General features: G+C 37.4%; 2 protein-coding genes and 1 pseudogene across 3 annotated transcripts; all 3 read left to right on the forward strand.

The window, feature by feature from the left end:
- Nucleotides 1-6,480: 6,480 nt before the first annotated feature.
- Nucleotides 6,481-7,074, forward strand: LOC149196754 (leucine-rich repeat receptor-like serine/threonine-protein kinase BAM1). The gene is made up of 2 exons (XM_089405621.1): nucleotides 6,481-6,767; nucleotides 6,929-7,074. Exons 1-2 carry the CDS (start codon nucleotides 6,482-6,484, stop codon nucleotides 7,072-7,074), a joined length of 432 nt encoding a protein of 143 aa, XP_089261747.1. The 5' UTR covers nucleotide 6,481.
- Nucleotides 7,075-7,107: 33 nt separating this feature from the next.
- Nucleotides 7,108-10,296, forward strand: LOC149196755 (inactive leucine-rich repeat receptor-like serine/threonine-protein kinase At1g60630). The gene is made up of 2 exons (XM_089405620.1): nucleotides 7,108-7,762; nucleotides 9,321-10,296. The coding sequence occupies exons 1-2, from the start codon at nucleotides 7,108-7,110 to the stop codon at nucleotides 9,884-9,886; spliced, it is 1,221 nt and encodes a 406-aa protein (XP_089261746.1). The 3' UTR covers nucleotides 9,887-10,296.
- Nucleotides 10,297-16,952: 6,656 nt separating this feature from the next.
- Nucleotides 16,953-18,219, forward strand: LOC149196756 (leucine-rich repeat receptor-like serine/threonine-protein kinase BAM1 pseudogene; annotated as a pseudogene). The gene is made up of 2 exons (XR_016254677.1): nucleotides 16,953-17,415; nucleotides 17,577-18,219. The product of XR_016254677.1 is annotated as a leucine-rich repeat receptor-like serine/threonine-protein kinase BAM1 pseudogene (transcript).
- Nucleotides 18,220-21,289: the final 3,070 nt, after the last annotated feature.

Here is a 21,289-nt window from a genome sequence, read left to right on the forward strand (position 1 = left end):
TGGGGAAGGAAAGACTTACATGAGCAATAGACCATGACGGAAATGAACTGACAATTTGACATTCACGCACCCTATATAATTTTGTACTGGATCACACACAAAGCACACATTGAGCTTGTTATGACCCTTTAGCAATATAAGGAAATATTTGTAAAAGTAAATGGTAGGTGTGTCTGGAATTGGGTCCATATCAATAATGAGTGAAAAAATACATTGTATAATTGCCCCATCGAGATTTGCATAATTTTGATATTGGCTAGAGTATCATCACAGAGCTCAAGCATTAAGACACATTGATCCAGAATCGTAATGTTCTTAGGGATGAGTAGATCTCTTAAAAGAATGACACATTGGTATATCCTGCATCCCTATATGCCCTACCATTATCATCACAATAATTCTTTCAGAGACAACATTGTGAGGTATCTAAAACTAGGCCACTTAGGACACAACCCTTCATTCATAATTAGCAACAAACCCACCAGACCAAGGACTCACATTATATAATATCAGTAACCATACAAGCCCCCTGTTTCTTATGGAATTTAATGGTTTATAACAATCATGTATGATGGATAACATTTCAATAATTATGATCCTAAAAATGCAAGTAAGCAACCCTCCATGACAATGAAAATTTTCTACATCAATGCTTAGGTTCGATCTAGCTCACATTGAATACAAGAATCCCAAGACTGATAATGCGTCAACATAAAAATTAATTCTTCGCTATTTGCTGAAAAAAGTACAATCTCAACAAAAGAAAAAAAAAAAAAAGAGATGATAATGTAAACAAAACCCACCTTCGCCCATTTCTTGGTTTAACAGATAGAATAAGAAAATAAAAAGAGTAACTTAAAATTGGGGTGAGGAATACCTCCTCCACTTTCGTGAGGTTGAGTTGCAAAGTTGAGATGATTCATGACAAAATCTCATTCTTGCCTACAAAATAGGCATTGTCCATCATCCCTATGTTTGTTGATGCAGCCATCTCGAATGCCCAAGAAAGTAAAATCTCTTTGCACGAATGCCCAACAAATGTATGTACCACTCTGCAAGAATGCCCAACTCCCAATAACCCAAATGCAGTATGTATGGAGCTTAAAGGCAACGAATAAAGCTTTATATATCTAGAATTACAAGGAAAGAAAGGTGTCTTTGCTAGAAAGCGACTTCAACAAAAGGAACTAAAACTTGATTTTATTGAATCAATCAAAAGAATGAATTCTACATTGAGTTTAAAGGCCTTTAGATGAAGGTTCCAAATAGGATCTCCTGGAGCAACTGAAGAGCTTCTAAGCCCTAGCATTTTGCGAGCGAGAGTCAGGTTAACTTGGCAGGGGAACTTGTGTGACTCGACCACGTGATGCCTTCTAACCTATTGCCCTTCTCTACGAAAATAATGAACATCACGCTCACTACAAACCCCAAGAAAATCATTCTCAAATAAATGGCAGAGCTTGTCATCTCTTCTCGTAACTTGCACTCCCTCAATATTTCAGCCCTTCATCCACCAAGGTTTCAGTCACGGTAGCAGTAGTTCTACATGCTTAGAGCTCCAAGTTCATATCAGACACTCCAATAAAAATATAAATAAAGTGTAGTAATGATGGTTGATCTACATGATTCCACGAACACACCCACTGTAAACATGCAGTGTACATTCATGGTGTGCTTAATTCCTTTAAGCAGAGATCAGGGAGACAAATCTCTCGTACAAAGGACCAACGGAAAGCAGGTGACCACTGACGCTTATTGTCCATTGACGTCAACCCTCGAAGAATGGCCCGACATGCGGCGGCGCGATTACCTCAATGCTTTGGGGAAACCAAAAGGCTAATGTTAACATTAGCTAAAACAAAAAATTTCTTAATTGATTTTTAGTACAGTCATAAAAATGCATCTAAGACGATACTAGATGTCACTACGTACCAGTGACATAATAATGTAATAGATAATTTTATATCAACAAATTTAAGTCATTATACTTTTTAAATTACTATTTCATTGAATTATAAATTATATAATCATTATATTAATTGATAAATTTAAACTTATGATGAAGTACACTTCTAAATGAGTGATTTTTCATCAATATTATATACATTTATTTAAATTTCAATTTACTTAATACATATTTATTTAAGTTTATTATATAGTTATAAAATAAAAATGAAATTATATTTATTTAAAATTATATTTTATTTAATATAAATTTATTTAAATTTAATGGTATGAAGTAAAGCATATATATAGAGAGAGAGAGTTGAATAACATGCTTATCGTCCAAGGAAGCTTTACAAATCCACACTGAGACTTTGGAGATCACATAATTCTTGGATGATGAATCCTTGGAGGTTGTGGTTACCGAGTTTCATAATATGAAGTAGTGTGTTGTATTTGTAAGTTTTTTTCTAGATAGAATGTTTCATTACTAAATTGTTATAACATTATGTGGAGAGACCTCTCGAGGGTTCTCATAATGTATATTTTCGATTAAGGGAATATAAATTGTTTTTCCTTATTCTCTTCTTTAGGAAAAATAAAAATAAAAATAAAAAATAATATATATAATATATAAATTTAAAATTTATTAAACATTTGTAAATTTAATTTTTTTCAATCTTGCGCCCATGAGGGTGTCATACGGTGATTTAAATGGGCTCAGAGCTTAACGCACCTCCCGCCACCATGGGTTCATTAACTGCATATTATTGATTTATGTTGGCATGTCAAGTTGTTGCTTGGTAAAATTCAAGTTGATAGGCGAGAATCCTAAGTCGGTCTCTTATATAAGTTAGATGAACTCAAAGAATTTATGCTTAACATGGAAGGTCAGTTAGCCAAGCATGAGATGGGTTCTCCACTCGGCTCTCCAATTCCTCTGTCATGGAAGATTGAAGAACAATTTATCAGATACTTCATTATCATCTCGATGTTTTGGTTCCTTGCAATTTCATCTCAATTCTTGTTATTCCAACTAGTTCTCAGGGCTATAGTCAATTTTATCTTTGATTCTCTGCTTAGTTTAATTTTCTCGTTGTCTCAAACTTTGTAGTTCAATAAGGCTACTCATTTTGTCTCTTGCTTTTGGTTTCTCCCGTGTGGGACAACAACTATTTTAGGTCTTGCTAGTTTTGGACACTCCGTTAATTTTGTTAGTTCTTGACTTTTTGCTTAGCTCTCTTTGGTCTAGTTTCCAAGATGGCAAAGCCAAAAACAATTATATCATCTTATCTTATGTAAATATTTGTTATTACAAAGCAAAAACAACTTAAAAGAAAAACAATTAAAATTCAATCTCAATATTTTTCCAAAACTTAGATAATTTTATATTAATCTATGTGTAATTATTTATATTTTCCCTTTAAATGTATAATAAATTCAAATTTGTAAATAAGTTTATATTAATTTATATATAGTTATAGATAATGTGAATGGGTTCTTCCAAAGTTTCACTTACTTTATATTAGTTTATCTATAGTTATTTAGAATATATTTTTATATTCTAATGCATTTGTATTAATTTATAAATATGGTTAATTAAATTAAATTTAAATGATCTAAATTTGTATTTTTTTCATCAACCTTAATTCCCATTATTAATATATTAGATTAAAATATACTATTATAATGACTTTCAAAATCCATAAATATGATCTTAATAAATATGATTATTCACTCTTTTAAATATGACTAATAAATATGTCTTTATAAATTAATTAAGTAATAATAATTTTATTATTTTACTTATATATATGATTAATAAAAAGAATAATAACAATTTAATGTTAAAATTGTTTAAAAAATTATATTAAATGATAACTATTAAAATATATTTTATATTTTTAGTAGATAAATATATTTCATTAATGTGTCAGTTTTCACTTTATCATTTTCCAGTGGTTTCCACTTTATCACTTAAATATTTATTAGCAATTTTTATATTATATATTTAAAATTTTTGTATTAATAATATTAGCATTTACACTAAAAAGTGTAAAGATATGTGGATAAGAGTGTAAACATTTAATTAATATTTGTTTTAATGGTTTCCACTTTAAAATTTTAGTATTAATAATATTAGTAGTTGTACTAAAAAGTGTAAAGACTTGCTCATAGGAATGTAGACATTTAATTAACATTTATTTTAATTCATAAAAAAGAAAAGTAAAGGTCAAAAAGGGATTTTGGTACACTAAGTAAGGAAAAAATTCTCTGAGTTTTTTTTTTGGGTTTTTTTTAAAGAAAAGAAGAGGCAATGCCACGCTGCACCATTGGGTCAAATGAGTAACACTTTCCACAACTCGAGATCCTTAAAGGGTGGAAGGGTGGTTATATCAACCATGGTTAGGAATGGTCAAATATGGTCAACTATCACAATCATACATATTAAACCATACTCAATCATGGTTAAACATGGTTAACCATAGTCAACTATTATGTGTCATTCTCAAATGCAATCAACCATTATAAAAGATGATGAATGACATAAATAAACATAATCAAATATGACTAACAATAATAATTATTACTTATAGCAATCACATTTCTATACAAAAAATAGTTTATTACTATTGTTATTATTTTTACACTGGTTTCCAAAATTATAATGTAATTTTCAATAATTATTAGGTGGATGGTATAGATTTAGTCTCCATAGAATATTCTAGAGTATTCTTAATAGAAGTCACAAATCAAAGGTTGAGATTATCTTAAAAATAGTTATGTTCTTTCTACCATTTTTATTAAATTGCTTAACTAAAAAGAAAATGTCATGCAAATAAAAAAACTCAAATTCTCCACAAGAGAATCCATAGTTATATGAAAATGTCTTTTAAAAATAAGTTATAGATTTTGAGCATATTAGTAAACTATGATATTATAATAAAATCTATTTATAAAAATTTATAAATTAAAAATCTTTATAAATAACATGTTATATATATAATAATAATAATTATTATTATTAATAATAAAGAAGAAAACTTCAACATTACAACACTTGCATTCCATTAATTCTTCATTTTTCAAACCTTGCATTGCATAAATTTTGTGTCCTTCAACAAAATTCTAAAGGTTTTTGAACAAATAAAATAGAAATTCAACCCAAACTTACTTTCTAGTGATGTCATTCACCATGATTATGAGGTGCTCTGGGATTGCCTTCTCATCGCTCAGCGACACCAACGTTCCACACGTCCTCCCCGCCATTTCTGCTTCTGCTCCCTGAAACAACAACAGTCGTAATTCCATTATCGTAATTTTCACGGGGATTTTTAGCCGGAGTTGGGGTATAAGAACCATGCATATAGAACACGCCAAATCTCTGCAACTGACCGCTACTGGACGCTTTGACCCAGTTCGTTTTCGTTCCTTTTCTCTTCTTTCTTCTAGGCATGATGACGGAAGGTGAAAATATGGTCGTACTCCATAAGAGTTGTTTTAAAAGTTATAGAAATTTCAGTATATTTAGAAAAAAAATTGCAAGGATTTTTGCCAATCCAAGTTAAGTTGTTAAATTTTAAAATTTAAAATCTATTTCCACTATCAAAAATATTATTCAAACATTTCTTTTACAAAAGTTTTAGAAATTTTTTTGTCCAGATTCCAGTCACTTTTAACTGTCCCAACAATTCTTTCAACTCAATAAACGACTCCATAAATATACATTTAAAAGTGGTAATATTTATCATAATTTATCTTTACTAGCTAATGTAGATTAGCTTATGATTATTATAAAGAAAATGGTCACTTTAAATGATTTTTTATTAATTGATTAGTTAGGCCGATAGGCCTTCCTTTGAAACAAAGTTTCGTCGTCCTTTTCATTCTCGGGTCGACACGTGGCGTGAAATTTGGGTGCTGCGAAATGCGCATTCAGGTTGACACGTGGCGTAAAATTTGGGTTCCGCCCCCTTGCCTCTGGAAGTTGCGTCACTGGCCAGACTCCGGTACCTCCACCTCGGCGGAAATTATTTCTAGGGTTCGGTTCCCGCTTGCTACGGAAACCTGACGAGTCTCCACTACCTGGGCCTCAACGGAAATGGCCTCACCGGTAACTTGCCGCCAGAGCTCGGCAAACTCGCCGAGCTGAGATACCTCTTCATCGGCCACTACAACAATTATTCCTGCGAGATCCCGCCTCAGTTTGGGAACTTAAAGAAGCTCATCCGACTGAACATGTCTAACTGCGGGCTCACGGGTTCGATTCCCGCGGAGCTAGGCAATCTGAGCTCGCTCGACTCGCTCTTCCTCTTCTTGAACGTCCTGTCAGGCCCCATTCCTCCCCAGCTCGGCAATCTGAGAAACCTCAAGTCGTTGGATCTTTCATTCAATGAGCTGACTGGACAAATCCCGGAAGCACGACCATGGTTTTGTTGTAGAGATTCAGACTTTGGGCAAGATTCGACATCGTCATATAGTGAGACTGTTGGGGTTTTGCTCAAATCAAGAAATCAATCTGCTTGTTTACGAGTACATGCCAAACGGAAGCCTGGGAGAGTTACTGCACGGCAAGAAAGGTGGGCATTTACAATGGGCTACCAGATACAAGATTGTTGTTGAGGGAGCTAAAGGGCTCTGCTATTTACACCATGATTGCAGCCCGATTATAATACACCATGATGTAAAGTCCAACAACATTCTCTTGGATTCCAATTTTGAGGCCCATGTAGCCGATTTCGGCCTTGCAAAGTTTTTGCAGGATTCTGGGGCTTTGGAATGTATGTCTTCCATTGCAGGTTCCTATGGTTGCATTGCTCCAGGTAAACAATCAAGCTTATCTCCTTGCCTTTAATATTATTTCAATGTGAAATTTCCATGCCCTATGTTTCTCTGAAGAGAATCAATTAGATGAAGGTTGTTGATGGATCGAATGCTTATATGTAAGTTCTCATACAGTATTTTTCTTGTGTTATTTTTTCAGAATATGCATACACGCTGAAAGTGGATGAAAAGAGTGATGTTTATAGCTTTGGAGTAGTGCTGCTGGAACTAGTCACTGGTAGAAGGCCGGTGGGGGAGTTTGGAGATGGTGTAGATATTGTTCAATGGGTAAACAAGATGACTTAACTCAACCAAAGAAGGAGTTTTAATCAGTCTGGCATGAAAGTATTCAATGTCTCTAATAACCAGCTCTATGGAAGAATACCGGCTACTACAGTTCTGGCTATGTTCAATGCTTCTTCGTTCACAGGAAATCCTGGGCTCTGTGGGAGCCCATTGCCCAGGCCCTGCGTGCTTAATGCAGTAGTGACCCCTTCTCCAAGTCCTATTATTACAAGCTTGCCAATGGAGCAATCTTTTAGGCCAACTGTTAAGAGGCATGAAAGGCTAAATCGGGGAAAAATAGCAGGAATTGTTGCGGGATCCATTGTTGGGGTGATTGTCATGTTGTTCCTTATTAGCTTTTATGGTAAGAGGTACAGACAGCAGAAGCCTGGGGATGAGGCTGAAAACGTTGCAGGTGAGAAGCTTTCGATCGAGGAAACTGGTTCTGATCTGTATTATGCTAATACTGATGCTAAGAGCCTTCAGTATGAGCAACAACGGAGTGGGGTTCTTATGTTCTGCGGTGGGGAAGCTCAGATGTACACTTTGGAGGATCTGCTCCGCGCATCTGCTGAAATTATGGGTAGAGGCACGCTGGGGACTACTTATAAGGCTCTGATGGAGAACAAAATGACTGTAACTGTGAAGAGATTGAAGAATTCTAACAAGATGACTAGGGATGAATTTGAGAGGCATATGGAGATGGTGGGTAAGCTTCGACACCAGAATATAGTTTCTCTGAGAGCTTATTTCCAGGACAAGGAGGAGAGGCTTCTTGTCTATGATCACTTTCCTAATGGAAGCCTGTTTTCTCTCATACACGGTATGTGCATAATTCCTTCTAAATGCCTTCTCTTCAAGCTGTCAAAATAGAAGTAGAGCATTTTTATTTTGTCCATGGTTTTTGTTTCTTAGCCTGATAGCCACTCATGTCTTCCATGGGGTTTGAACATTGCTCTCATCTATTTGAACCCAAGATCTTTACTATTGCTTGCAATCCATGTTGACGAGTTGCAATTGTGTTGAATATACAAGCTCGGCATTGAATAGACCAGCATACAAATAGACTCTGGATAAAAATAAGTACCTTAGGAGTCTCCCTCTGTGCTCTGAGAACCCTTAGATCATAACAAACTCAAGGTCACAATACACATCACAGATATTAACAGATTATTTGTCCTCAGGAGCTGGGGTTTGGACCTCTTTGTATCCCATTCCCTTGACCATTTGGCAATCTCTATGGCTCTCTTTCTAGGTTTCATTTATACCTGAAGGGTTCTCTATGGCTTTCTTTCTGGGTATCATTTGGACTTGCTTGTTTATTTTATTTTCTTTTCCCTTAGAAGTCTACCAGAGATATTCCAGTCCCATTAACTTAGTTTGGTTACTGGGGGTCTCTGATATCAGAATTCCAATTTCGTATATAGACAATTTAATTAAATAATACAAACTTGCAGTGAATTTAAAAAAATTGGTTTGTAACTAGTTAATCAAATAAAGCTCAAAATCATCCCCCACCCTCAGCTTGCTTGTAGTCTGAATACTGATTCTCAGGATTTAAACCGTTGCCAATATGTTGAAACCCCATATGGTTGATAAATTGTTTCCAGATCCATTGCATAGGATTTTTCTCTTTCTTCGATGTTTCGATCATCATCAGGATGAGACACATATGTTGGTTCCAAAGGTCGAAGAAAAAAGAATAACACTAATAACACTATGCAATGGATCCCAAGACAATTTATCAACAGAACTCATCTCGCAGAAGTCTCAAATCTGAAACCCTATATGGTGTTGTCATAAGTCATCCTTTTCTAATAACATGACTTTCAGACCACATATTTAGAAAACTGATATGAAACTACAATGAATATAGGTGTTTCCAGAAAATCACCAGAAAACATAATTTGAGGTGATGAACTGAGAAGAGAGGTTTATAATGGCCCAAGATGGTTGTCTAAACTCAGCATATGCAATTCTCCAAGGAAATGGACTGCTTGTTATGTCACAATCAACCCAGAAAGTCTTCACTGGCACAACCTTAACTGGTTAAGGGGGATTAAACTTCTAGTCAGGACCAAGCCAGTAAGACTTGTCAAGGCCAACTTTTTGAAGAGTTACCCTTTCAATAAGGATTGCATGCAAAACTAACGGGGATCATTGAATTACACAGGGTTTATATAATTATATAATATCATCTAATTCAAAGAGACAACTTTGTATGTGGAATTCCATGTCTGATTTATGTAATTTGACTGGTTTCTCAGGCTCAAAATCAAAGGGGAAGCCTCTGCACTGGACGTCCTGCTTCAAGATTGCTGAAGATGTAGCCCGTGGCTTGGCCCACCTGCATCAAGCATCCAGATTAATTCATGGTAACCTCAAATCTAACAATGTTCTACTAGGAGGGGATTTTGAAGCTTGTATTACAGACTATGGCCTTACCGTGTTTGACACCGAGCAAGCTGAGGACACAGCCCTATTAGTCTACAAGGCTCCTGAATGCCTCAAATATAACAAGAGAATGGGACCCAAAGCAGATGTCTACAGTTTTGGAGTACTGTTACTTGAGCTTCTTACAGGCAAGATCCCATTGCAGTCCATCCTCAATGGAGAAGCCATGGATCTACAAAAATGGGTTCATTATGTTCGAGCAGAAGAACTTGAATCGGGTGTTATTGATGGCTCTGTCTCTTCCACTGACTGCCCTGAGGATAAGTTAATAATACTTCTAGATCTAACAGTTGCCTGTATAGCTCCAGCTCCAGAAAGAAGGCCAACAATGAGGCAGGTTTTGAAGATGATTGAGGAGGTCAAAGAAGGCCAACAATAAGGCAGGTTTTGAGGATGATTGAGGAGGTCAAGGAACATTCAGCTTCTTCATAGAGAGGTGGATCCCCAGTATATTATGTATCCATGGCTCAATGTCTTTATAGAATGCCATGTATTGAGGCTAGCTTATAGAAGTTCTATTATATCATGACTTCAGGTATTCAACTTATCCGTTGAACTCACTGAGAACAATTCATATTTCTGGTTGGAAGTATTGTGCACAGACTTCAAACTTCCATGTCTGGCTGATCAAACATGGTTATCACATCAACCACAACTTTAAATGTGGTTATATTGGTAATCACTGTATTTGGTGCAGGTTTGGCAGAAGATGATGGATATATCATCAACTTGTATTTGTGGTTTTCAGTAATTTATATTTATATAAAGCATAGTTTGATTTGCAAACAACCAGGAGCGCTTTGCTATGAAGATCATAGAGCCTACTTACCACAGGCATAGAGACTTTGATTTATAAACAAAATTAGAAATAAAATATAAATGGGATTTTCCTGTGTATCAAGTTGAAAAATGGAATTCTATATTTCCATCTAGTACAAGTCCAACAAAAGTGCAATTGCCATCGTTGTTTGTTCTCTCTCTTACCATGATTTGAGGTGCTATACAATTCCGAAGGGTTTATAACTTTATATTGGTTAGATATATGCATGTTTTTATAGTTTTTCAACATACATATATATTTTAACATGTACATATATAGTCTGCTGTTGTACCGAATGGTGGCCAATTCACTTTCTTCAATGCAACTTCCTTCGTTGGGAACCCTGGATTGTGTGGGCTGTATCTGGGACCTTGCACAGTTCAGCCCAATTCGCCGCATGCTCATGTTAAGGGTTCTTTGATTTCTTCCACTGTAAAGCTGGTTCTGGTCATAGGTTTGCTATTATGCTCACTGGTTTTTGCCTCTGCTGCCATCATCAAAGCCAGGGCTTTGAAGAAAAGCAATGCTTCAAGATCCTGGAAGCTAACAACATTCCAGAGGCTGGACTTCACCTGTGAAGATGTCTTGGAGTGTTTGAAAGAGGAAAATATTATTGGAAAGGGAGGAGCAGGGGTTGTGTATGTAGGAATTTACAGGGTAAGTTCCACAGAAAGAATACCAAAGGACACCGCTCACAACCAGATCTCAAATCAATACACCAGTATTTTTGACGTGGTTAAAACCCTCAGAGTGCAAGGAGGGAAACAGTCCACGGCCTGTCCCAACGTGGGTACTACAGGCAATTTATTAATCAAAGAATGAAAATTTACATAAGCTTCTCTCATGCACGGATTACCCGAACAATGACCCTCCATGCGCTTTAAATAGAACTCATGGACCAATCGGGTGTCAAGCCACGGATCAAGTGTCGGTAATACCGAGGTGAGAGTGAACCGTCAGATCACTACATATCGTGACCGTCGGATTGTAAGTTACAAAATGTACAACGGTAAAGAAACACACTTTACCTAACTCTAACCTAACTCTATACTAGACCAAGTTGAACTTAACTATATCCTATGTGTCGGAATATCCTAACATCCCCCCTTAAGAACAACTTGGGATAGGATTGAAGGATTTACAAATATGACACAATAGGAGAAGGAAGGAGGCACTAGAGCCTATCCCCCCTTAGTGACAACTTCCTGAACTCCAAGCATATATCGAAGTTTAGTGAACTTCGCCTCTGTGAGAGCCTTTGTGAAGATTTCTGCAACCTGATCATCTGTTGGACAATATTGCACTTCAAGAACATTGTCATGAATGAGCTTTCTGATGAAGTGCATGTGTAGTTCAATGTGTTTGCTGCGCTGATGCTGGACTGGATCTTTGCATAGCTGAATGGCACTTTGATTATCACACCAAAGTGTGGTTGGATGCTGCTGCTCAAAGCCAAACTCTGATAGGATCTGACGAAGCCACAAGGCTTCCTTACTAGCTTCCACGGCACCACGATACTCTGCTTCTGCTGACGAAAGAGAAATGGCATCATGTTTCTTACAAGCCCATGTAATAGGTCCTGAACCAAGAGTGAAGACATAACCGGCAGTAGACTTCCGATCATCAGGGTCACCAGCCCAATCAGAATCAATGAAACCAACTAACAGAGGAGCTGCTTTGGCACTGTAATGAATCCCAAACTGTACTGTACCTCGAACATAACGAAGTATTCTTTTAGCTGCTTTCCAATGACTTTCACGGGGGTTTTGCATAAAACGAGAAACAAGGCCAACAGCAAAGGAAAGATCAGGACGAGTATGGGTTAAATACAAGAGTTTTCCGACAAGTTGACGGTATAAGGTAGCATCAACTTCAGGAGAAGTACAAGAGACTGAAAGTTTGACTCCAGACTGAAAGGGAGAAGGGGCTGGCTTACAGTCTTCCATGTGAAAATGACGAAGAATATCACAAGCATACTTGGACTGGGAAAGGAAAATACCCTCTTGGGATTGCAAGACTTGAAGACCGAGAAAATAGTGTAAGTGTCCTAAGTCTGTCATTTCAAATTTCTTTTTAAGGCTGGACTTCACATGGTTTATAAGGTTGGGATCACTACCAGTAAGAATAAGATCATCAACATAAAGAACAAGGATGATAAGAGAGTTGCCCACTTTCTTGGTGTAGACAGTATTGTCAGAATGACACCTAGAAAAGCCAGATTCTAAAAGAAAGCTATCCATTTTGGCATACCAAGCCCGAGGAGCTTGCTTGAGGCCATAAAGGGATTTCTTAAGTCGACAAACAAGGCTGGAGTCTTTTTGTATGAAGCCAATGGGTTGTTCCATATAGATTTCTTCCTGCAAGTCCCCATGCAAGAAGGCAGATTTAACATCCATCTGATGGACTTCCCATTTTAAAGAGGCAGCAAGGGAAAGAACAAGGCGGATAGAGTTCATTTTGGCAACAGGGGAGAAGGTTTCAGTGTAGTCAATGCCTTCAACCTGTGAAAAGCCCTTAGCAACGAGACGAGCTTTATGTTTATCAACTTTCCCATCTGGTCCATACTTGGTTCTGTAAACCCATTTACATCTAACAAGTTTGCGTCCCTTTGGTAGAGGAACAAGATCCCATGTATCATTTGTCATCAATGAATGATATTCTTCATTCATAGCTGCTTCCCAATGTGGATGGCCTGAAGCTTCTGCAAAAGTGTCAGGATCATGATTTACTGGAGCTTGAGCCAGTAAAGAAGAGGCTCTTTCAAACTGAGAACGTGTACGTCGCTGATCTGTAGGATCACCGGCAAGATCACCTGCTGCATCCCGAGTAGCACGGACCCATCTTGGAAGTTGAGGATCCTGAGAAGGTGGGGGAGGATTATCATCCTCGCTTTCATCATCTGAAGAAGAAATGTTTTCAAAAGTAGAAGAGATAGGAAGAGGTGGCACATCCGCCGGACTAGGCTCGCAGGCCGATTTATTTTCATCAAATTTTACATCTCTTCTAATGATAACATTTTTGGACTTAAATGGAATAAGTCTATAACCTTTTACATCTTCAGAATATCCAACAAAAGTACATTTCTCACTCTTAGGTTCTAAAGCTTTATGCTTTTCATCTGGAATATGGGCCCATGCTTCACTTCCAAACACACGAAAGTGACTTACATCTGGTTTAATGGAACTCCAAGCTTCTTCTGGAGTGATATTCTCTAGAACCTTAGTAGGAGTGCGATTGATTATATAATTTGCACAATTAATTGCTTCGGCCCAAAAACTAAGACTGAGTCCTTTAGATTGCAGCATACAATTAGCCATTTCCTTTAAGGTGCGATTTTTCCTTTCAGCTACACCATTTTGTTGTGGAGTGTATGGAACAGTATGTTGCATTTGAATTCCATTTTCGGTGCAAAAGTTGATGAATGTGTTTTTAACATATTCTCCACCATTATCAGTTCTTAGCTTAAGAATTTGATGTCCAGATTGTTTTTCAACAAAGGCTTTGAAGGCCAAAAAAGTGTTAAATACTTCGCTCTTGAGTTTTAAGAAGTATACCCAAGTGCGTCTGGAGAAATCATCAATGAAAGTTAAGAAGTACTTGCAGCCAGAGAATGAAGCAACAGGAAGAGGACCACATAAATCACTGTGCACAAGCTGTAAAGGGGCTGAGGCGTGCCAAGAGGCACGTTTGTCAAAACTGTCCCGATGATGTTTTCCGAGTACACATCCGGAACAAACACCATCTCTGCAAGATACCATAGGAAGACCTGTCACCATATTTTCTTTACATAGATGCTGAAGGGAGCGATAGTTTAAGTGACCAAATCGCTCATGCCAAAGTTTGCTCACTTCATCATTATGAGCAACAAATACTGAGGGAAGATTGGATGACCCAAAGTTGTGAAACTTATACAACCTTTTGGAATCATCAGCAAGACCAGTAGCTAGAATCTGTTTAGGATCTTTTAGATCCTTGATTACAACATCATGAGGTGAAAATTCAACAATTTTACCTTCACCTGAATGAGTTATCTGATAGACAGATAGAAGGTTGCAGGATAAGGTTGGAACACATAATACATCATTAAACTGACCATTGTCTAGATGAACAGTTCCAGTCCCTACAACATTAAGAGATCTATCATCACCAATATATATATTTTTGGTGTTACAATCATTTAAAGAAGAAAACATGGCTTGGTTTTTGGCCATGTGACAAGAGGCTCCAGAATCAATGAGCCACTCATGAGAATGAGAAGAAGAAGAAGATACATTTAATGCATAACCAGACTGAGATGATTGACAATGACATGCAGAAAGTGCCATTCCGGAAGTTGAAGTTGAAGTAGGCTCCACATGGATGTTATGTTTCTTCATTGCGGCTTCCAAGGCTTCCATCTTCTTAAAGCATTTAGATTCTAAGTGGCCATCTCGATTACAAAAGTTACAATGTCTATCAGTCTTCTTCCATTTGTTTTTATTGGTCTTATCATTTTGCTGAAATGATCTTTCATTTTGAGGCTGAGATGGTTTAGGACCATTCTTTTGAGGATATGACTTCTTAGGATTCTTTGAATTTGGTTGCTGCTGGGCGGCTAACGCTTTCGTGGAAGAGTTTCCAAGATTAAGAAGACCAAGGTGTAAGAGTTTTTCTTGTTCTCTTATTAAGGAATCACAAAAGGAGTCAAAGGAAGGGGCCTTGTAGTCTTGTCCTTGACAAATGAAAGCTTCCCTTGTAGAATGGAAAGTGGAAACAAATACAGAGTAGGCTGGTCCCAACTTAGTAAGGATGGAATAAATAAGGTTACCATCTTCTTTCTTAACTTTAACACCTTCCAAGAGATATCTAAGGGTCTTGAATTTGGACAAGAAATCTTCAATGCAAGAAAAATTATTAGGATCCAAAGTAAGCAGCTCATTTTCAAGTTGATGGGCTCTAATTTCATTTTTAATCCCAAAAACTTTAGCAAGTTTTTCTAATGCTTCATGAGGAGTCTCAAGTTCTGCAATGTGGAATCTAAGATCAGGAGAAATAGACATCCCTATCAAACCACGTGCTTGATCTTGTCTATTTTCCCATTTTGCCACCTTGTCTTCATCTTTTGGTTTCTTCTCTTGGTCTGTGGCTATTCTGAAGAGACCTTTACTTCTAAGTAAATCTTCCATGTAGGCTACCCATTGGAAGTAGTTAGTGCTGTCAAGAATGACTTGGCATGGACTTTCCATTTTTTAAAAAAACTGAAGCTGAAGATGCTGAAAGTAAGTGTTCCAATGGATAGATCTCGAAAAAATAGGCGGTTTTAAAAAAAAACGGCTCTGAAAAAGGCTTCCGGATGAAGAAGTTATGGCTTTTTGAAAAAAAATTGTTGACGTTGCCGGCAAAGTGCGCGAATGTGCGGGAATGAAAAAATCCGCCCCCACAAAATGGAGACTTGAACCCAAGACCTCTACTCTCTTAAAATAGCTTTGAACCAATTGATCTATACAAAAAATTTGAGAGAGAGAGAGAGAGAGGGGGGGGGGGGGGGGCTTGGTTTGCGTGCTTGCCTTGAGAAAGCTCTTTTTCCCTACAAAACACAAAACACAAAACCCAACACGAATATGCAAAGAAAAACGAACCTTGCGGCTCGAAGTTAGCTTTAGCCAAAAAACTAGAAATTTAAAAAAAAAATCTCAAAGTTAGCTTTAGCCGAAAAACTAAATATTTTTCTCAATGTTTCTGATTTTCCGAGATCACACTAAGGTGCAGGGAAAAGAGCATACGCATGAGAAAAATCCTTCCTTTCTGTTTCTGATTTGCCCAGATCGCACAGAGTCGCAGGGCAAAGAGCATACGCAGAAATGAAAGGTATAGATCCGGTTAAAAAAAAGGCTAAATAAACTGAGACCGAAATAAGCAGAGAGAAAATAACAGTAAACTGCAAAAAAAAACACTGTATACCTCCCGATCTGAAAAATGACGCAGCTAGGGCTACCGGAAACCTTTTCGCGTGAAACGAAAGGGGTTCCTCACTAGAACAGATGCTCCGAACGCAACAGAGCAGTCCTCTCGGCCCGAAAGCAGTCAGAAACAGCAGATCTAGGAAACGACAGCCGCATGCAGTTCTACCAGCTTCAGATTTGGATCACCAACGGACGCGGCCCTCAAATAGCTCTGATACCATGTAGGAATTTACAGGGTAAGTTCCACAGAAAGAATACCAAAGGACACCGCTCACAACCAGATCTCAAATCAATACACCAGTATTTTTGACGTGGTTAAAACCCTCAGAGTGCAAGGAGGGAAACAGTCCACGGCCTGTCCCAACGTGGGTACTACAGGCAATTTATTAATCAAAGAATGAAAATTTACATAAGCTTCTCTCATGCACGGATTACCCGAACAATGACCCTCCATGCGCTTTAAATAGAACTCATGGACCAATCGGGTGTCAAGCCACGGATCAAGTGTCGGTAATACCGAGGTGAGAGTGAACCGTCGGATCACTACATATCGTGACCGTCGGATTGTAAGTTACAAAATGTACAACGGTAAAGAAACACACTTTACCTAACTCTATACTAGACCAAGTTGAACTTAACTATATCCTATGTGTCGGAATATCCTAACAGTGTACAAGGGTTCGATGCGGAGCGGTGAGGAATTTGCAGTGAAGAGGTTGCCTGGGATTGGAAGAGGGTCTTCTCACGACCATGGTTTTGCTGTAGAGATTCAGACTTTGGGCAAGATTCGACATCGCCATATAGTGAGACTGTTGGGGTTTTGCTCAAATCAAGAAATCAATCTGCTTGTTTACGAGTACATGCCAAACGGAAGCCTGGGAGAGTTACTGCATGGGAAGAAAGGTGGGCATTTACAATGGGCTACCAGATACAAGATTGCTGTTGAGGGAGCTAAAGGGCTCTGCTATTTACACCATGATTGCAGCCCGATTATAATACACCATGATGTAAAGTCCAACAACATTCTCTTGGATTCCAATTTTGAGGCCCATGTAGCCGATTTCGGCCTTGCAAAGTTTTTGCAGGATTCTGGGGCTTCGGAATGTATGTCTTCCATTGCAGGTTCCTATGGTTGCATTGCTCCAGGTAAACAATCAAGCTTATCTCCTTGCCTTTAATATTATTTCAATGTGAAATTTCCATGCCCTTTGTTTCTCTGAAGAGAATCAATTATATGAAGGCTGCTGATGGATCGAATGCTTATATGTAAGTTCTCATACAGTATTTTTCTTTTGTTATTTTTTCAGAATATGCATACACGCTGAAAGTGGATGAAAAGAGTGATGTTTATAGCTTTGGAGTAGTGCTGCTGGAACTAGTCACTGGTAGAAGGCCGGTGGGGGAGTTTGGAGATGGTGTAGATATTGTTCAATGGGTAAACAAGATGACTTAACTCAACCAAGGAAGGAGTTTCAAACATTTTGGACGAGAGGCTGTCTTCAGTTCCTTTGCACGACGTTATCCACGTTTTCTGTGTGGCAATGGCATGTGTTGAAGAAAATAGCGTAGAGAGGCTACCATGAGAGAGGTTGTTCAGATGCCCAGTGAAATTCCAAAGATCAAACCTTCTGAAAATCCCCTACCTGCTTCAGAAGGAGATGAATCCCCCCAACAAGCCGGTGCTGCCCACCCTCCTGATCTCCTCTCTATTTGAATCCATTTTCAAATTTTCATTGTTAGGATACATGGTCAGTGCCAGTTAATGTTGTCAAAATTCATACACAGAATATCAGTTAGCAATCGCCACCTCAAAATTCCTTTCAGGAGGGTGATTACTTTACTCAGATGCATTCTGTGAGTCCTGTTGTTTGTTGTGGGAGTGAAATTTATTCACTCATTTTCCTCTAGTGAGACACCATTTAAACCATGCCCTCTGCAGACGCCATATTCATGAAGGTAAGTCTTGAACTTGCTGAGCTGTCATGTAATTCAATTAGAATGAGCTGAGAGCACGTTTTGACTATACAATTTGTTTGTGCGATATCATCAGTGGATCATGCATGCCTGGGGCGACAAAGACTGTATCAAGATACTGAAGAGATGCAGGAAGGCGATCCCGGAGATGGGGAAGCTCATTATTGTTGACGTAGTGGCGCTGGACTCTAATCACAGAGGTGGACTCTAATCACAGAGGTGGTGATAATAATAATGGTGGCCAGAAACAGAAGCCGGTTGTGGATCCTAATTTAGTTCTAGTATTTGATCTAGGAATGGTGGCGCACTGCTCTGGTGGGAAGGAAAGAACATAGAAAGAATGGAAGAAGATTTTATTAGGTGGATTCGGTCGTTATAAAATAATCATCATCCATGATTTCCAGTTTGTGATTGAAGCATTTCTTTCTTGATTATCTGCTCTTTATAAGCTTATTTTTAGTATTTACAGTGCTAAAATGCAATCAAATTATTGTATTTACAAAATAAACGAAGATTTATCAAAGGCCTTATGGAGACATGAAACATCCGTAGCTAGTGATTTTCTTTAGTCTTACCTCGCAGTCCTGAGAAGACAATGCATCAATGGGTTACAGGACGCTCCTCATCTCCTTCAGAGACATGGAGGATCCGTAGACAGTGCTGTCCTTTCATCTTACCTCTCTCTGAGTAGATAATGTATTAACGGGTCAGGGGGTTTTGTTTTTTGTGGTTCTGTTATGGCTCATGAATGGATGCGTTTATGGATTGAAATTTAAGGAAAATATGGGTTTATTGTAGCATATGAATGGGATGCATCCAAGCATTGAAATTTCAGAAGTTGGGTTTATTGTGCATATGAAATGGCATGTGTTCATGCTTTTGAAATTTTACTCAGAGAAAAGAAAAGATGGATTTGGTATTGCATATGAATGAGATGTATTCTTCGTATATGCTTGGCCATCTATAGAGGTTTCTTGATTTTGGGTATTAACTTAACCTCTTCATTTTGGGTAATTAACTTACTCTAAAATGAAATAAGACATTCAATGTGTACCTTGTAATCTAGATATAAACAAAACATCTAAAGAAAAGTAATCGCACAATGATTCAGTGCAAGATAACAAGGTTTTCCACAAACCAATTATCTCTTCTAGAAAAATTCAACAATTTCAATTTAATAATCCTATCGGCCTCTCTTTGTACCTTTTGGGACAATTGCTAGTTAGCTATATTTGGAGAAGTTTTCAATTTTGCTGGAAGCTTTGGATTTCTTTTATTACCATATTCTTGTACAAGCCAGTCTAAAAGTTCTATTTTTATCCTTTCAAAAATTATTTTCGAAAAAAATTCAAACAATGAAAATAAAAATCGATATTATAATGAAGTACTAATTTATAAATTAGTACATGTTATAAAATATTATTTGTGACATTATTTATTTGTAAATGGTTATATTTTAAAAATATTTGTAAATGGTTATTATTAATATCTGCATTATAATTATTTGTAAAAATATTAATATAGTATCATATTTCTACATTTTATTTATGTTAACTTTTATATTTAATTATATTTATATTATTATTTTAATATTTTATAAATATATTTAATTATTTATACAATAAATAATAATAATAATATATATATTTTGTTATATAATTAATACAATAATATTTTTATGTTGATAAATGTTTTTTCTTGAAAATGGTTAAGTTAATCTTTGTATTGCACTAACATTGTGGTATGACAACAACACTTTTTTTCTATCAACATCCCCATCACCACATAATTCGTGTGAACAAAGGAACTCCTTGCACACCTCATGTTTCATTTCCTTTCTCCACGGGGTACCAAGTAGTCACGCAACCATGCCTCGTGTTTCTTTTCCTTTCTTCACAGGGGAATCTATGCCGGTAGAACACCTTTTTTTCTCTGTAAGAAACTCTAGACAACCCTGGCAAAATCATCAACCGAATTCTAGTCTGCGCATTGAATTCCATGATGCACGATCAATTGTTTAGTCCTCCATCAATTTACATTTCCTGTTGTGTCGGATCAAGAGTGAACATGTGTATTTTTACGTTGGCATTTCTTTTCTTCTCAATTCCAACCCCTGTTGTGTTTGATTCATTGGGTTCCATGATTTTTCTTGGGTCTCTCCTGCATTTGCAATACTTGAAACCCCAACGTATGCTTGAAAAGGGCACCAGATCGATCCTCATCGACTTCCTATTCATCCCCAATCGTTGCACCAAAGCGAGATTAAGGTCTTCAGAGATCATTGGTTGTTGAGCTTGCCTTGAGAAAGCTCTTTTTCCCTACAAAACACAAAACACAAAACCCAACACGAATATGCAAAGAAAAACGAACCTTGCGGCTCGAAGTTAGCTTTAGCCAAAAAACTAGAAATTTAAAAAAAAAATCTCAAAGTTAGCTTTAGCCGAAAAACTAAATATTTTTCTCAATGTTTCTGATTTTCCGATATCACACTAAGGTGCAGGGAAAAGAGCATATGCATGAGAAAAATCCTTCCTTTCTGTTTCTGATTTGCCCAGATCGCACAGAGTCGCAGGGCAAAGAGCATACGCAGAAATGAAACGTATAGATCCGGTTAAAAAAAAGGCTAAATAAACTGAGACCGAAATAAGCAGAGATAAAATAACAGTAATCTGCAAAAAAAAACACTATATACCTCCCGATCTGAAAAATGATGCAGCTAGGGCTACCGGAAACCTTTTCGCGTGAAACGAAAGGGGTTCCTCACTAGAACAGATGCTCTGAACGCAACAAAGCAGTCCTCTCGGCCCGAAAGCAGTCAGAAACAGCAGATCTAGGAAACGACAGCCGCATGCAGTTCTACCAGCTTTAGATTTGGATCACCAACGGACGCGGCCCTCAAATAGCTCTGATACCATGTAGGAATTTACAGGGTAAGTTCCACAGAAAGAATACCAAAGGACACCGCTCACAACCAGATCTAAAATCAATACACCAGTATTTTTGACGTGGTTAAAACCCTCAGAGTGCAAGGAGGGAAACAGTCCAC

The sequence above is a fragment of the Pinus tabuliformis genome, chromosome 2_2 (genome assembly GCF_031772625.1).
Source record: "Pinus tabuliformis cultivar Carrire ecotype Pingquan chromosome 2_2, CPIR1, whole genome shotgun sequence".
NCBI lineage: Eukaryota > Viridiplantae > Streptophyta > Pinopsida > Pinales > Pinaceae > Pinus > Pinus tabuliformis.

Excerpts from the sequence above, each read along its gene's own strand:
- LOC149196754 (XM_089405621.1), top strand. The coding sequence starts at position 6,482 with ATGCCAAACGGAAGCCTGGGAGAGTTACTGCACGGCAAGAAAGGTGGG. Across the intron at positions 6,768-6,928 it reads CTATGGTTGCATTGCTCCAG|AATATGCATACACGCTGAAA; the intron begins GTAAACAATCAA and ends TTATTTTTTCAG.
- LOC149196755 (XM_089405620.1), top strand. The coding sequence starts at position 7,108 with ATGAAAGTATTCAATGTCTCTAATAACCAGCTCTATGGAAGAATACCG. Across the intron at positions 7,763-9,320 it reads GAGGCATATGGAGATGGTGG|GCTCAAAATCAAAGGGGAAG; the intron begins GTAAGCTTCGAC and ends CTGGTTTCTCAG.